The sequence below is a fragment of the Meriones unguiculatus genome, chromosome 2, assembly GCF_030254825.1.
Source record: "Meriones unguiculatus strain TT.TT164.6M chromosome 2, Bangor_MerUng_6.1, whole genome shotgun sequence".
NCBI classification, from domain to species: Eukaryota; Metazoa; Chordata; class Mammalia; order Rodentia; family Muridae; genus Meriones; species Meriones unguiculatus.
This window is the reverse complement of record NC_083350.1, coordinates 101,621,585-101,638,200: the sequence shown is the minus strand read 5'-3', so window position 1 is coordinate 101,638,200 and position 16,616 is coordinate 101,621,585. Positions and strand designations below refer to the sequence as shown.

Here is a 16,616-nt window from a genome sequence, read left to right as displayed (position 1 = left end):
TGTAGGTAACTGTAACTAAGTAGCCAGATAGGATCTTGGTAAACACTTGGTTCATGGGTTGGAGCCGAGAGACCAAGTTTATTTTTCTTCACTTGCTCCTAAAAGGCAATTGGCTGCATTTATTTTGGCCACATGGGATGAAGAGGTCCGCCCACCTGCAAACCCTTACTACTTTGGTCGTCTACATTGTTTTCCAGCTGCTGGTTTTCTTTACACATCAAGAAAGAAGACACGGTGTTTAAAAGTGTGTTTCTTGACATTAAAAAAAAAATAAAATTTATTATAAAGAAGCTAACTGGGTGTGTCCTAAGAAAAACTAACTTAGCTCTGCAAGGCGTGTGCTCAAACATCTGTTTTTAACATGCGCCATGAAAGTGAGGAAAATTCGCACAGAAGTGTCATAGAAAGGCTGTCAATAGTCCATGCCCACTCAAGTTCCCACCCACACAACACTTAATAAATCCGTTAGTGTTGAAAAAAGTGGATGGGGAAGGAGAGACTTTGGGAGGAAGTGAATTCGAAGATTCAGTGCCAACACAATAACATGCCTACAATAGTTTAATGCTATAGTGTTCCAAAATAGGTTAATAGAGAACAAGACTAAATGCCAGTGTGGGGTGAGCTAGGTTTATTATAAATCCTAGACTCTCTCTCTCTCTCTCTCTCTCTCTCTCTCTCACACACACACACACACACACACACACACACACACGCACACACGCACACACGCGCGCGCGCACACACGAAATCTATATACTATGAACAAGAACCTCTGTGATTGGAATTTCCAGATAATTATTCCGAAATGGTTACATAGAAAACAGACATCTTAGAATTCCTTTTACAGATTTTCTTGGAGAAAAAGCAAGATCTATGCTAAACATCTCACTTGGGAGAAGGCAGGTGACACAGAGGCTTGACAGCATTTTTGTCTGTCGGTGAGTCAGGATGAGCATCCCTAGGCAGAGTTTTAGCGATGCTTTCGTGTTTTCTGCAGGAGGTGGGGCTAACTCCATGAGGAGAGTATAGTACAGGTGACTGTTAGCTCAGGGTCTCTCATCCAAGGTGGAAGTGGAGACAGCTCACCCCAGAAACAGGCCTGGTCCTCACAGGCCAGCAGGGAGACGGAAAAGCTAAATTGGAACCACCAAGAAAGCTTGTAAGGAAGTGTTGGTTTCCGGATCACTTCCCTTTTGGGGTTTCTGAGTCAGGAGATCTCAGTCCTTACATTCAGCGAGAGCTCCTGAGTGATTTTGATCCAGATCCAGGCTTGAAAACCAGTCACCACAGAAAGCAGTGCCTGCTCTTGGGAAAGTGGGCTGTGAAGGAGAGAAGCGTCCCATTTACATTTATAGTCTATTTTAATTTCCCAATTGGAAGCATTAGGGGCTGTGGATGTAGCTCAGTGGTAGCGTGCTAGGCAAGCATGTGAGTCTCTAAGCTCAGTCTTCAGTATCTCCCACTCCCAAAATCTGGTAGCTTGAGACAGGCTAAAATAGTAAAACCATAGAATTTGAGATATGCTGCAGATTAGGACTTGCCCCACCCCACCGAAAGACAGTACACAGCTGGGGGCCACATGACTTATGCTCCTTTTTATTTTTATTTTTGAGACAGGGTTTCTCTGTGTAGCCCTGGCTGTCCTGGAACTCACTCTGTAGACCAGGCTGGCCTCGAACTGAGAGATCTGCCTGCCTCCACCTCCCCAGTGCTGGGATTAAAGGCGTGAGCCACCATGCCCAGCCTTTATTCTCCATTTTTAATACAGCCACCATGGCCAAACCAACAGGAGTTATAGTCCTGTTGGTTATAAGAGACCAACGGTTTCAGCTAGGTCTCCTTGAAGGAAACTGTGCCCCTTCAGAAGTACAGCATGGCTCAGAGCAGCTCAGTCCATAAACAGAGGGAGAACTCCCCCTTCCTCTCTGCCCTTAGCAACCATTTAGTTTGAGCCTGTTTCTGTTCTTAGCCCGAAAGTCAGCTGGGAGACTCACATTTTCCCCTGTGTTTATAGACCTTAAATGCACTGTCCTCTAAAACACTCCCTTTCCTTACTTGTGTAAATAAATTCAGTTTCAATGATCTCCACTTGTCTTAAACAAACAAACAACATCTTCGGAATCCCCAGAAGTGAAATCTTTTTTTTTTTTTTTGCCTGGAAATGTGTGGTGGATAGTCCCACAGTAGACTCTGGTTAAGGCTGAAGTAAAGAGGAAGTGGAAACAGATGATTTAATTGCTCACAAGAATTAATACATTGGCCAGCAGATTTAGTGCAGGGCCGTTTGGGTTTATTTGGGTTTGATGGATCTGTGACATTAGCTAAAGTGTGCACGTAAGGCCCATTCATTTTAGCACACCAGGAGAGCAAGAGGCACAAAATCAGCTAGAACATTAGTGGGGCCAACAGGTCCTTGGTTATTGGCTAGGAAGGTAGCCACCCTGAGAACTGATTCCCACGATTAAATGTCACTCTGTTTGCCAACAAGCTAAAGTGGCCAGGTAGCTATCCTACTGAATGTAAAGGGGGTGCTATGAGGAAAGATGTCATTAAGTCAGTTCATTTCTTAGATAACCTATCCGAGGCACTCATGGAACTGGAAAGCAGGACAGTAGTTTCCGGGGAGGGGGAAAGACCATGAAGAAATGCTGCAGGGGATTTCTGAGAGTCTTTCTCAGACTGTCCTCGTTTTAGCCCCACAGTCTCCCCAGGCACATGGCATGTCTCTCCGGTATATCAAAGCACTTTTGAAAAAAGGTCAGGGAGCTCGTTCACATTCAGCCCTTTGGGTCGTGAACAGAGACTCCTGTGCAGGCAGTGTGTGTTGGCCGGGGCTTGAACATCATGTCACCATCGCCTCAGTGTATTGACTTGACCTGTTACTATACTTCAGGAAGACCCTGGCACCTTAAGACCTGGTGCTTGCCACAGTGCCCGGCAGAGGGGGCAATAAGTGTTTTCAAGTGAAGTCTTGTATACAGCCACTATACAAAGGGTTTACCCCGAAGTTAAGAAAACTTTAGTGAACTTACTTCCTAAGCTGAAAGCCATAGGAAAGGATCCCTTCTCGTCATTTCTGCTAACATTTCATTGAATTAGAGTTCCAATGAGGATCAAACACTTGTATCTAGATTTCCGTTTCTCTCTCCCGTAAACGTCTTAAAATTTACTTAAAAATTCTAAGTTTAATACACACAAATAGAGATAAAACCTTTGATTAATTTGGACATTGTTTTGAGTAGATGGTCTGGCAAACGCATTTAAGCAATTGAGCTCTAAAAGTACTCGAATGTTTTTAACCTTCGTTGGAAAGCATTTTGCAGCCCTCTCAACCTCTCAGAAAGCCACATGAGGATTTGTTAAAGTGAATTTTTTACTTCATTCGGGTTAGGATCAGTGGTTCTGCATGTCTAAGTAGCAACCAGATGATGCCAGTGAGATTAGTCTCCGGACCACACAGAGAGGGCAGTTTGCTCTTCCGCCTTGGTTAAACTCAGTAGGACAAACACAATAAAATTGTTATTCTGAGTAAAATTGTACATGCTTTTGATGGAGCCACAGAAGGAAGTAGTCTAGAATTTGTTTTAATTAACCTGTTTTTGTTTTCTTCTTTTGTTTTTTTGTTTTTGTTTTTGTTTTGTTTTGTTTTGTGAGATAGGGTTTCTCTGTGTAGCCTTGGCTGTCCTGGACTCACTTTTTACACCAGGCTGGCCTCGAACTCGCAAAGATCTGCCTGCCTCTGAGTGCTGGGATTACAGATGTGAGCCACCACGCTCAGCTCACCTGCTTTCTTGATACTACATTCCATGAAAGTGAGGTAGGAACTGATGGAGAGAGGCCCCTAAGTACAGTGACTCTCCATAACCTCACATGAGTCTGTGTGACACAAACACAACACACCTTGTGTGTCATCAGTTAAGAGCCGCGGAGGACAGACAAGGAAATAGTTGATACATAGACACACTGGTATGGAAGTGAGAGAATGGCACTGAACAAGTTACCAGCTAGACACAGACCTGGAGAGGACTTCGATAGAAGGACTGGATGGCTATGTTATTCCATGTACTGCAGCCTCAAAAAGGGGAAATGAAGAGCTAGACTTGTATCCTGAAAGGAAGTGGACATGGGTGTTTATGCCCAGAGGTACCCTGGAATATTCATGAAGTAAATGGAGCCCTTTACTCAGCGGTGCAGGGACTGTGCAGAGAAGAGAAGAAGGAAAGACAGATCTTCCCTAATACCTTACCTGTCTCCTGAAAGCCATGCTAAAAATGCCAGACTGGTGTCAGTGGTTTTCATAGTTCTCCTCCATAGTACACTAAGAACCATGCAAATATTGGCTTACTAGGAGTGATCGACAATGCAACTTATTAGAGTAGTTTCAAACTTTGATCCTTTCAGTAGCCCCGACAGAGTTGAATCTCAGGATAGCTTTAATAGGTTGAAGGACTCAAATCGGAAAAATGTGACGTGGTTTTGTTCTGAGAATGTCTTCATGTGGAATTAATAAAGTTTTTATCTAGATGGTGTTGGTCTACTGACCAGCTATAAGGAATCCTTTTTTGTTTTATAGTTCCTTTTCCTGTACCCTTCTCATAAAAACTCTGAATCCATGAGTATTTTAGGTCTTAAAAATCCAGAGCTGACAGCCTTTTTATATTTGGCAAGCATATGAATCATAGCTTGTCACAGAACAGTAACAAAGAAACAAAATAAAACAAAAAAACAAAAACAAAAAAAAAAAAAAAGAAAAGAAGCTAAAGCTATTTGTTTTAGCCCCAAGTCTGCCAGGAACCCTTTTCACTTTTTGTTTTTTTATTGGTCTGACTCAAAAAAAGTTTCACCTACTTTAATTCTTTATGCATTTTTTTTGTCCTTTTATTTTATAAAAGCCAAACAAAATAAAAATTGGTAAGTAAGGGCCAGGGAGATGGTTTAGAGGGCAAAAGTGCTTGCCATGCAAGAGGAACTATTTGAATTTGATTCCTGGAACCATAAATAAAAAACAAAAGCAGGGACAGGAGACATAGAGGCTGGAGACTAAGAGTGCTTGCTGCACTAGCAGAGAACTTGAGCTTGGTTCTCAGCACCAATCTTGGGTGGCTCACAATCACCTATAACTCCAGCTCTGAGGGATCTGGTGCCCTCTCCTGGCCTTTGAGGGCTTGTGCATTCATGTGCACATAGCCATACAGACACACACACAGAAAAAAAAATTAAACCTAAGATAAAAATATTTTAAAAAGTGTAGATGCAGTCTAACACATCTGCAATCCCAGGATTCCTTTGGTGATATGGGAAGTAGAGACAGGAACAGTAAAATCTGTTGAGAGCTTATCAGCCAGCTAGCCTGAAGTCTATAGCACAAGAGCAGAAACAAGAGACCCTGCCATAACAAGGTAAAAGGCAAGAACCAATTCCTGAAAGTTTTCCTCTGACATCCCTACATACATATGTGCCCACACTCACTCACACTCTCTCTCTGTCTCTCTCTCTCTCACATACACAGGTAATTTTTTTAAATAATAAAAAGCAGTGAATAATACATAATGCTTTTAAATGAATCTGAGTTATACAGCATTAAAATATATTGCAAATATATAGTACTTTACTAATTAAATTTTACTAATTAAATGGTTTCTTGTGTCCTAGAAACTGAATATCAACTTTGCTTTTGTTTATTGGGGGGTGCTGGTTTCTATCAAGACAGAATCTTACTTTATAGCTCTGGCTGTTCTGGAACTCCCTATGTAGACCAGGTTGGCCTTGAACTCACAGAGATCCACTGGCCTCTGCTTCCCAAGTACTGGGATTAAAAGTGTGTGCCACTGTACCGTGCTCAATGAACATCAACATCTTTAAGATGGCAGTCAAGACTCTCTAAAATCTAGCCAATACCAAGAACCTTTCTGAGTTTCTTTCACTGTTTGCCTTCCACTTTTAATGGAAATGATTAAGTGTTTGTTATCCCGTAAGGATGCTCAAATGTTAGTGAAATGCCGGAGCCTGAGTTTGCTTTAACCGCTGTAAAGTAATGGGGGAACGCGTCTGTACCAGTGTTTTCCAAACTTCCCTGTACATCGCGTGATTTGGAGGGCTTGTTAAACTCAGATTCTGAGTCTCATCAACAGACTTCCTGAATTTGCTGGTCTTTGTTAGTGCCTAAGCATTTGCACACCTAATGTTTCCCAGGTGACCCCGCTGGTACTCCCCCCGGGGTGACTTTTCTCAAGTTTACCAAAGTCAAGTGAGAAAAGCACGAGTATGCTTGAAGCTGCCCTTGAATTACACAAGAACAGTCCTTTGAAAACTAAGGGGCTGCAGAGATGGCTCAGTGGCGAAGAGCACTGGCTTCTCTGTCAGAGGTCCTGAGTTCAGCTCCCAGCAACCACATAGTGGCTCACAACCACCTGTTCTGGGATCTGATGCCCTCTTCTGGCATGCAGGCACACATGCAGATAGAGCACTCAGATACATAAATAAATAACATTTTTAAAAAAGAAAGAAAGAAAATAAAACTAGGTCACCTCCTCTACTCTTCTCAAACACAGGGCTCTGGCTCATCATTTTATTCCATGTGAAAGTTGAATGCTTGCATGGTTGTCCATAGGCACATATTAGTCATTCCCGGCCCAAGCCACTTTTCTAGTCTCATCTCCCATGACTTCCCTGTTCCTATGCTAATGCAGTCAAGGTGCCATCCATGATTTTCTCTGGACATAGCAGGCACGTTCTTGTCTTAGCACACTTGCTCTAGGCATTCCCTCTGTCCAGAACATTCTTCCCTCGGTTAAATATTTAGCCACCCTTCTCACTGTCTTCAAATCTTGCCTCATCTTACCTACCTAATTATGACACCCACCCTCCCTTCTTACCCTACTCAACGTGGCACTTTATCACTCTTCTTCATACTCTCAACTGTTGTGGCCCTCTGTGTCCTGTTAGTCATGTTTCCTTTCCCCTACTTTTGTGATGCCAGCACTTACTGCATTCTTGCACATTATGTAGTTATCAGTTATCCTCACTGCTTGTCTCCTCCACCAGAATACACACTCCTCAAAGCCAAGGATATGCGTTTTGTTCTCTGACGCACCCTAACCTCTCAGCACATAATAGGTCATCAACAAATAGTCATCAAATGAATGAATGAATGGACAAGTAAGTGAACAATGTCATATTTGAAGTAAATATTACACACACTAGAAAATGTTGCCTGTTTTCCTCTAAGAGATATCTAGGTTACTCAAAGACAAGTTCTTTTTCCTTTCCTCTTTTATCTTCTGGGTAATGAATTTTGATTTTTAGGAATTTGTGGACTGGTGGTCCAAGGCTATGTGCTATACACCCACACATTCCTCCCTCTTTCAACATACCTAGTACAAATGGTATTGGATTGAACATTATCCAAATCGAAGCAGTTTTGTATGCAGTTCTTTTAGTCAGCATACTAGATAAGGATTCTTTGTTTTAGTCCCCAAAGTACTGTGGACTTTGAAGATGCAAGTATTTTTTTAAAAAGGTTTATTCATTTTTATTTTCACACGTTTGGGTGTTTTGCTTGCACGTATGTGTACTACAAGTATGCAGTACCCACAGAAGACAGAAGAGGGCATTAGATGCTCTGGAACTGTGGCCACAGATGGTTGTTAGCACCTTGTGGTTGCCAGGAACCAAACCCAGATCCCCTGAAAGAGCAGACGGTGCTCTTAACTGCTGAACCATCTCTCCAGCCCCAGGTGCAAACACATGTGTTTCGATAGCATGGATGATAAAGTGTTATAACACTTTATCTTATGACTTTATTGTATCTTGGTTCTCATTACAACACTACCAGGAAGAATTTTGCCTTGAAGGAATTGAAGACCAAAGGGCTGTAGAGACTGGCATAGGTTCAGCAAGCGGCAGTGAGGTCACCTGCTCCAGATGTGTTTGAAACCTGTTAAAATGAGAGCTTGGATACAATCAAGGATCAGGGTAAATTAGTGTTCTGAGAGAAGTACTCTGAGCCAAGTCCAGATTTGGCGTTTGGTGGAAAAGGTGCTTAAGAGATGAAACTGGCCACAGAAACCCATTAAACTGCATGTGGAGATTTCACCATTTCCCTGATGGTCAAATCTGTTGATTTTATTTTCAGAGGGGGGAGAGCATCCCAAAGTGCTCCTTTCCCATTGCATTGCTCCCATCCAATTACCGGTTTTAAGCATCTGGAGTCTCTGTCGCCAGCAGACAAGAGGGTTCCCTTGTCTAACAACGTCTGTCAGAGAGGCATGCGGACCTCAACCTGGTTATCGAAGCTCTTCATCCCACTAGACAATATGTCGGCTCTGTATTCCTGCTTCATGCTCACATGTGGCAATGCCACACACAGGCAGCAGAACTTTTAAAAGGTCTGGGTGTGGATCTATGAGTTCGAGGCCAGCCTGGTCTACAAAGTGAGTCCAAGACAGCCAATGCTACACAGAGAAACTCTGTCTCAAATAAAACAATCAAACAAACAAACAAGTCTATTCTCTTTTCAAATAAACTTCTGGGAGCTATCCCAACAGAGCAGAAGAACCTAGCTTGTGAGTTCAGTGTTTTAAGAGAGCATAAAATTGTGATGCCCTGAATTAGTCATGATAATGGGATACATTTGAGCACTGTCAACTGAAATGCATTATTTTTTTAATTTACTTATTTTTATTTTTATTTTCTGTGCATTGGTGTTTTGACTGCATGTGTGTCTGTGTTATGGTGTCAGGTCCCCTGGAGCTGGAGTTACAGACAATTGTGAACTGCCATGTGGGTGCTGGGAATTGAACCCTGGTCCTATGGAAGAGCAGCTAGTGCTCCTCACCACTGAGCCACCTCTCCAGCCTGTGAAGTGCATTCTTAATGGCATGTTGTTTCAGTTGTTCAGGGTAAGTGGTAGCATAGCCGAAGCGTAAGTGATCACGTCATTCTATCAGCCTATGTTAGTTTCTTGTGCACTCTTTACCCATATTTCCCCTTCTTCCTCACTCTTACTAGTTCTCTTGTGGCATTAAGGAAACGTCTTTATCAGGAGCACGAAGGGAGATTCCCTTCATGAGTATTGGAGTGTTTTGACCGAACAGGTTGAAAATTCTTGGCACACACGATATGAAATGAGCTGATACCTCAGAGGGTATTGTCTGAGGATTTCATAATCTTTCTCCCCTGGGCCAGCAAAGTGAGGATGGTAAGATACGTCTCCTTTGCACACATCGCCTTGGGAACCACAGATGTGCTCACCTTTACAGGCATCTGGGGCAGAGAAGGGTCTCCTGAGGTCACGGTAGAAGCCCGGCTTGCAGCGCTGGCAGTGCTGACCCTCAGTGTTGTGCTGGCAGTTGATGCAGACACCCCCGCTTCGATTCCCTGATGCCTCCCACACCTTGATGTCAAAGTGACAGGTGTCGGCGTGCCCATTGCACTTGCAGGCTGGTGATAAAACGAGATGGGGGTGGGAGACATGAAAACACTGCAACAGTTTCTTTCAGAGTCAAAATGTCAAAATAGGTCAAGACACAAAAAAAGTTAATGATAAGGTCATCGGTTAAATTCTATTTCTTTATTTATTGAAGAATATGTAGTACAGGAACTAAAGCAGCACAATAGGGATATATTAAGAATTATCAGCTAGGTGGTGGTGGCAGTGGCAGCATACTCCTTTCATCCCAACACGTGGGAGGCAGAAGCAGGTGCATCTCGGGGTTTGAGGCCTGTCTGAGTTCCAGGACAGCCAGGGCTACACAGAGAAACCCTGTCTCAAAAAACAAAAACAAAAACAAAAACAGAAGCAAGCAAGCAAACAAACAAACCCAAACACACCAAAAGAACTCTCTTGCTTTCCCTTGATCAAGGTACCATTTTTATTTTATGCTTCTTAGCTAGATGTCTATTGTTCATTATCTATCGGTATTTTAAAGGGTTAGCATGTACATGAAGGTCATGGTGATGGTTAGTGCTGATTGTTAACTGGACGCTTTAGGTCACCTAGGAGAGTGGCCTCAGCATGACTGTTGAAATGACCTCCGTTATGGTAATTGATGTGGGAGGTCCCAACATACCTGTGGACCCGACCATTCCTTGGGCAGGAGATCTGGGCTGTAGGGGAAAACAGTAGGGCATGTGTCCCCGCTCCCTACTTCCTGATTGTGGACACAATGGGGCAACCTGCTGCAAGTCCCTGTATATGCCTTTCCTGCCACAGTGGGCTGTGCCCTTGGACTAGAGGCCAGAGCAAACCCCTTAAGGGGCTTTGGTAGAGTATTTATCACAGGACCCTGAGAAGAAACTAGAGCAGTGATCAAAGTGAAGGCAGGTCTGCTCGGGGAAAGGTAGTATGCTGTCCTGGAGACTTGCGGTTGGCATTTCATTTGGAAAAATGTTTGAGCTGCCTTCCTCTTTAATGATGACCCTTGAACTTTCCTGGTCCTGCTACTTTCTGAGGGTCAGTGTGTCACTTGCCTTTGTGAAGAAAGCCTCAGACTCTTGGCATGGATACTGCAGACAAAAACCATAATTCCCGCTCACCTGTGAGCATGGATGCTGCCTGGTGGACAGTGGGCAGAGCCTAAGTGTCTCTCTCTCGTGGTGCTGAGATGGAACGTAGGGCGTCACCCATGCTGGGCAGGTGCTGAGTGAGTGTGTGTGTGTGTGTGTGTGTGCGTGTGTGTGCACAAGCCACTCCACATGTTTGGAAGTCAGGGGACAACTTGGGATTCTTCTGTCTCAGTCTTTCAGGTAGCTGAGATCCCAGTTATCGTCTATGAAGGAGCACTTTTCGGCTGCTGTCATTTTGGTGAATAGAAGGAAGCCTGCTATTGAAGCCTCAGTTAGTAGAGGTGGCCCCGGGTTCCTTATGCAGTAAATTTTCAAAGACATCTCTAAGCTTATCAGTCTTTAGAGCCAAGCGACACGTCTCTGTGTCCCTGTGTATTTAGATATGAAGTGGGTTTCCAGGGAAAGGACCAGAACGGCACTCCAGGAATTTAGGAGAAATTCTTTAGATTCTCTTGATAAGTAATTTAGAAAAAGAATCCAGACAATTTCCCCGGAAGTGAACTGTATTTGAAAATGTTAGTGCTATTATTTTTTCATTGTTTCTCTGATGTGTTAGGATATTTTTCCCAGGCTCATATCTTTAAAAGGCATAAGGTAATTTGATATGTATGATTAGAGGATTTCCTTTATATTTCTTAGAAACAAATTTATGATTCCAGATTGTGTATGGGAAGAGACTTCTCATAAACTTACTCATGGGATAGTCTGCAGCCCTGCCAGCAGGACTGAGGAGCCAAGAACGTGCTATCTGCTTGCACACTCTGTGGGATCCAGATGCTCTCTTTGAGACCCTGACGAGATGTGAACATGACTGGAAACAAGACTTTAAAATCCTCATGAACAGGCTTGGGATTGACAACGTTTCTGTGAGCAAGTGTGCTCCTCAGAACATCTGCTCACTTGGATGATGACCTCCTGCCACTGGACAGGCCTCTGAATGTTTCTAACTGCAAATAGGAAGATGGTTTGTTTTCCTATGTCCTATCCTCCCTTATCTGATCTCCAAATGCAAACCCCAAATTCGTCCTAGTAAAGCAACCCCATTCATTTTTTATTATTAAATTTTTATTTTTTATATTAATTACAGTTTATTCACTTGTATCCCAGCTGTAGCCCCTTCCCCCCTCCCTCCCAACCTTCCCTTCCCTCCCTCATCTCCTCCTATGTTCCTGCAATCCCATTCCTGACTTCCAGGTTTAATTTCAGGTCTGCTCCATGAGTCAGAGGAAAGCATTATAATATCACGAGGAAAAATATCTCATAGGATCCTGAAGACTTGGGATCTAGTCTTCATTCCCTCATTTACTGACTTTGGCAAGACATTTAATCTTACTGAGCCTCAGTTTCCTGATTTCTAAAACAGGATTAATACCATCTGCTCTAATGGGTTGTTCTGGGAAGTGAATTTAAAAGCACCATTTTCATGATTATCATTTAATATCGCAGCTACGAGAGCAGCTGTCCACAGTAATCTTTAGCTGCTCTGTGTCTGCTCAAGTTTGTATCATGTCAAGTTCTCAAGGGGAGCATTTAGGTCCCACAAAGCATCCAAGCAAACAGACAGCACATTCTTGGCCACTCAAGCCTATTGGCAGCCCTGCAAACTGACTGTTTCGAATGGCTGGAGTCATGCTGGGCAGTGATAGGGGCTCTGTTTGTGTACAGTTTCTGTCACCCACCACTTTATATTGTGTTTCAAGAGATAACAAGGAATTCACAGATAAGTTTATTCTACAAAGAAGGCTTTTGAGTAGTGGAGGCTGTTACTCACTTCTGCACTCGTTAGGCGCCCCTGTCCTGCCATCCGCTGCCTCCCAGGGCCGGTCGTTGTACAGTGGTGCACAGTGCTGACAGTGGCTGCCTGCAGTGTTGTGTTTACACATGCACTTCCCGTGGACCTGCAAAAGACAGCGCTGTGAGCTCGGGCGATGGTGCTGAGAGAGTCCCCCTGTGAGCATGTGCAATGGCACTGAGGAACAAAGTCTCCTTCAAGCTCTTCGCACCCGCTTAGCTGTAAGATACCAATTCACTTCCTTTGAAGAAGTTAGCCAGAGTGAGGAACAAGTTTTTTAGTGTATCTTGTGATTAATTCCAAAGAAGAAACAATACTTTTCCTTGTCTATAGAATATGACCTTAATGAGAGATTCTGTGCTATTGCCTAAGTATTTAGGTCAATTTTAATATCCTCAATGAAAAAATATCTTAGCACAAAAATAATGCATCTTTACTGTATAAAATTTAGAAATTTGTAATCTTTAAACAATATTAATACCAAATATTCAGGGCCTGGAGAGATGGCTCACAGGTTAAGAGCACTGGCTGCTCTTCCAGAGATCCTGAGTTCAATTCCCAGCAACCACATGGTGGCTCACAACCATCTATAATGAGATCTGGTGCCGTCTTCCAGCATTCAGGCACACATGCAGGCAGAATACTATATAAATAATTAATAAATCTTAAAAACTATTAATATCAACATTTGAATATATACATATTTCTAGTACCTTAAAATACAATTAAAGACTTTTTTTTTTTACATTTCTTTAAGTTAGGAATATGTAGCTTAGTGGTACAGTATGTACCTGGCATGTTGAAGACCCTTGGGTTCAATCTCCAGCACCCTATCAAAACATATCTATGTACTTTCTTTAATATTCTTGTTTTATAACACAATCTCTTGTGTGATAAGCAGTTACCTACTTTATCATTACAAAGGTTTAAACAATTGATACATTTAAACTATTCAGTACTACAGTGAATATCCCTGTAGCTAAGGATTTGTATAACTCTTCATTTCTCTTAAATATATACCTTGGAAATAAAGTTAATCGAAGGGCCAAAATACATCGCTCAGACTTTGAATACACTTTGTCCTAATTGCCAGACTTTTCTTTTGACCCCACCCCTGAATTCTAAAAAAAAGTGCTTCACAGAGAAGAATCCTTTCTAAAATTCTTAAGGAAATAGTTTTGGCTTTATTTCACTGATAATGTTAAAAATACTTTGGATCATCAAGTATCACCTAGACCATGGAGTCTAGTGCCAAAATGGATACTGATAGCATAGATGTGCTTCACATAGAAACTTTGTGAAGCAACCCTGATTAGGGTTTGTAAATATAAATCTGCAAGGTTTTTAAAACAGCATTTAAAGAATCTCAGCATAAAGGTAATAAATCATATCAATCAGTCAATGGATATTTATTGGTGATCTAGAAGGGACAATCACTATGTGACACTGAGTTTGAGACATGAAATGTCACCTTTCTGTTTATTTATTTTTACTTATGTGTATATGTGAATGTATATCACATGTGTTCAGGTGCCTTCAGGGTCAGAAGATGGCATTGGATTCCTAAAGCTGAAGTTACAGGCTATTGTGGGCTTCCTGACCCGGGTGCTGGGAACTGAACTAGGGCCCTCTGAAAAAGGTGAAAGCACTTTTAACCACAGAGCTTTTCTCTAGCCACAGCATTTCTTTTCTTTAGAAAAGGACGAGGATGAAGACAGATGCAGAGACTCACAATGTGGCCAAACAATAGGCCACATTTGGGGAGTTTTGTGGAAGAGTGGGGGGACACATTGAGAGACGGGGAGGGATCAAGAACACCACAAGAAGACCTACACAGTCAACTGACCTGGGTTCATGGGGGCTCACAGAGACTGAACCACCAACCAAAGAACATGCATGGGCTGGCCTAGGCCCCTACACATATATAACTGATGGGCAGCTAGGTCATCATATGGGTCCTCTAACAATGGGAGTAGGGGCTGTCTCTGTCTCTGTTACCTGCCTCTGGATCCCTTTCCCCTAGCTTGGCTGCCTTGTCTGGCCTCAGTAGGAAAGATGCACTTAGTCCTGTTGTAACTTGAGGTGCCATTGTGGGTTGGTAACCTTTGGGGGCCTCCCTTCTCTGAGAAAAAGGAGAGAGAAGAAAAACTGGGGAGGGGTGAGAATGTGACTGAGAGGAGAGGAGGGGGGCTGAAATCAGGCTGTAAAGTGAATAAATAACTACAAGGGGAGGGGGAAGAAAGGGTGAGGGGTTGCTGATTGCTGGAGAGATGGCTCAGTCAAAACACCCATACACACTTTTTTTTTGGTTTTTAAAGAATTTGAGTGGTTGGGGAGATGGCATAGTGGTTAAGACCATATACTACTCTTGAAGAGGACCCAAGTTCAATTCCCAGCAACCATATCAGAGACCTCAGAGCTGCCTGTAACTCCAGCTCCAGGAGGAATCCAATGCCTCTGGCCTTTGCAGGCACCTGACCTCTGTGTGTGCTCAGGTATGTACATGTGTGTATACATACATATACACACAATTAAAAATAAAAATATTTTTAAAAGAACAGGATATTATACAAGTGGAGCAAAGAGATTTATTCAGGAAAATGCAAGAAAAGCAACACAACAAATAAATGTAAAAGAGAGAAAAAGATGTTAGAATTCAAAAGATTGATCAGAGGTTTGACAGTTGTGGAGGGCTTTATGAAAGGTATGGCGTTTGATCTGGCCTTGACAGAGGGGCTAAATTTCCTATGGTGGACAAGGAGAAAGAAGAAGAGAAGAAGGAGGAGGAGGAGGGATAAAGAGGAGGAAGAAGAAGGAGAAGGAGGAAGAAGAAGAAAAGAAGGGAGAAGAAGAAAAGAAGGGAGAAGAAGAAAAGAAGGGAGAAGAAGAAGGAAGGAGAAGAAAGAGGAGGAAGAGGAGGAGAAGAAAACAAACAAACAAACAAACAAACAAGCTTACTTCCCAGGACATGGAGACAAAGAAAAACCAAGATCCAGGGAAACCCGTGAGTAAATCTGTGTTCTTTGAGGCTATTCAGGATTTTCATCATGGGTGGAAGTAAGATGATGGTCAAAGAACAGTTAATAAATAAACCAGAGTATTCATTAGAGAGATAGGCTTGGTCTATCGTGATCACAGTATTTACCAAACATTGGCTCAAAGAATCCAGAATTTATCCTACAGATAATGCAGACACGTTAAAGATTTTAAAGTCAAGAAATAACTGAGAAGTGTATTAACTACACTTTCTTTTCTTCATATTAAAGAAAACTTCTTTCTTTCTTCCTGTCTAATAGCATTCCTCTTTTATTGTTTCTTTACCCTTGCCCTCAGCTTATGTCTCCCAACAGCCAGTGATACCACCTGTATTTTCTGATAACATTTGTAATTTTAAAAAGTAATTATTGTTATTCCTTGTTCGTATCTTTCAAACTTTTTATCAAGGGTTATAGGAAGACAATATTGAATGGTACTGTTACTTTTCTTTACAGGAACTCAAGTATTGCCAAGAGCCGAGCTTAGCCAGTTTAGTCTTGGAATGATTTCACCCAACTTATAGGTTATTCTGTCCCACAAATTCTAGGCCTCAAAGGTGGGGAGTGTCACAGACATTTGGGGGTAACATTGTCTAACCTTCACATGTGTCACAGGATAACACTGGCAGGTCTGTTCCATCTGGAACATTCCTTTGTTCCTGTCTGCCCAGGACTGAGATGGACCTCCCAGGATCTGAAGATACTAGGCCAGCAAATTTTTTCTGCACATAGAAAAATTCAAGGAGCTGTCATTTTGAAAATTATCAAAAATAGCTGTAAATCATTACCCAGGCAGTTTGAAACAAGAAATCCTTCCTCAGCGATACCACTGCTGTTCAAGCTTGAAAGATCACCCACTATTTGATGCTCGTGAAAAATGTGCAAGTAAAACTAGGTCTTCCTTGGGAAACAAACAGAAAAAGGAAACTTCAGTAATAAGTTAAACATAACTCCTATTTGGTATATAAACACAAACTAGGTAAAGAGTAAGAAAATGGAGTTATGTGCTGAAGATTTCATAACAATGGTGTCTGGTTGTCTAATTGGAAAATGAGGAATGAATCTTGACCACAAAACTGCAACTTGTAATTACTCAGGAGATATTCAAATATCATAGTTTTAGAAACTCCTGTTAATGCTAAGAATACTTTTCTCTTTCACTGTCAAAAGTTGTTTTTTTTTTGTTTGTTTGTTTTGAGACAGGGTTTCTTCCTGTAGCCCTG

At 42.2% G+C, this 16,616-nt stretch overlaps 1 protein-coding gene across 3 annotated transcripts in view; it reads right to left on the bottom strand.

Moving 5' to 3' along the window:
- Positions 1-16,616, bottom strand: part of Ntn4 (netrin 4) — a 109,008-nt gene that overhangs the window by 30,479 nt on the left and 61,913 nt on the right. For all 3 annotated transcript variants that reach the window (XM_060377933.1, XM_060377931.1, XM_060377932.1), the window contains exons 4-5: positions 12,338-12,464; positions 9,253-9,441 (exon numbers count right to left, since the gene is read on the bottom strand). In XM_060377933.1, the coding sequence (XP_060233916.1) occupies positions 9,253-9,441; positions 12,338-12,464 (316 nt within the window). The remainder of the gene's footprint in view (positions 1-9,252; positions 9,442-12,337; positions 12,465-16,616) is intronic.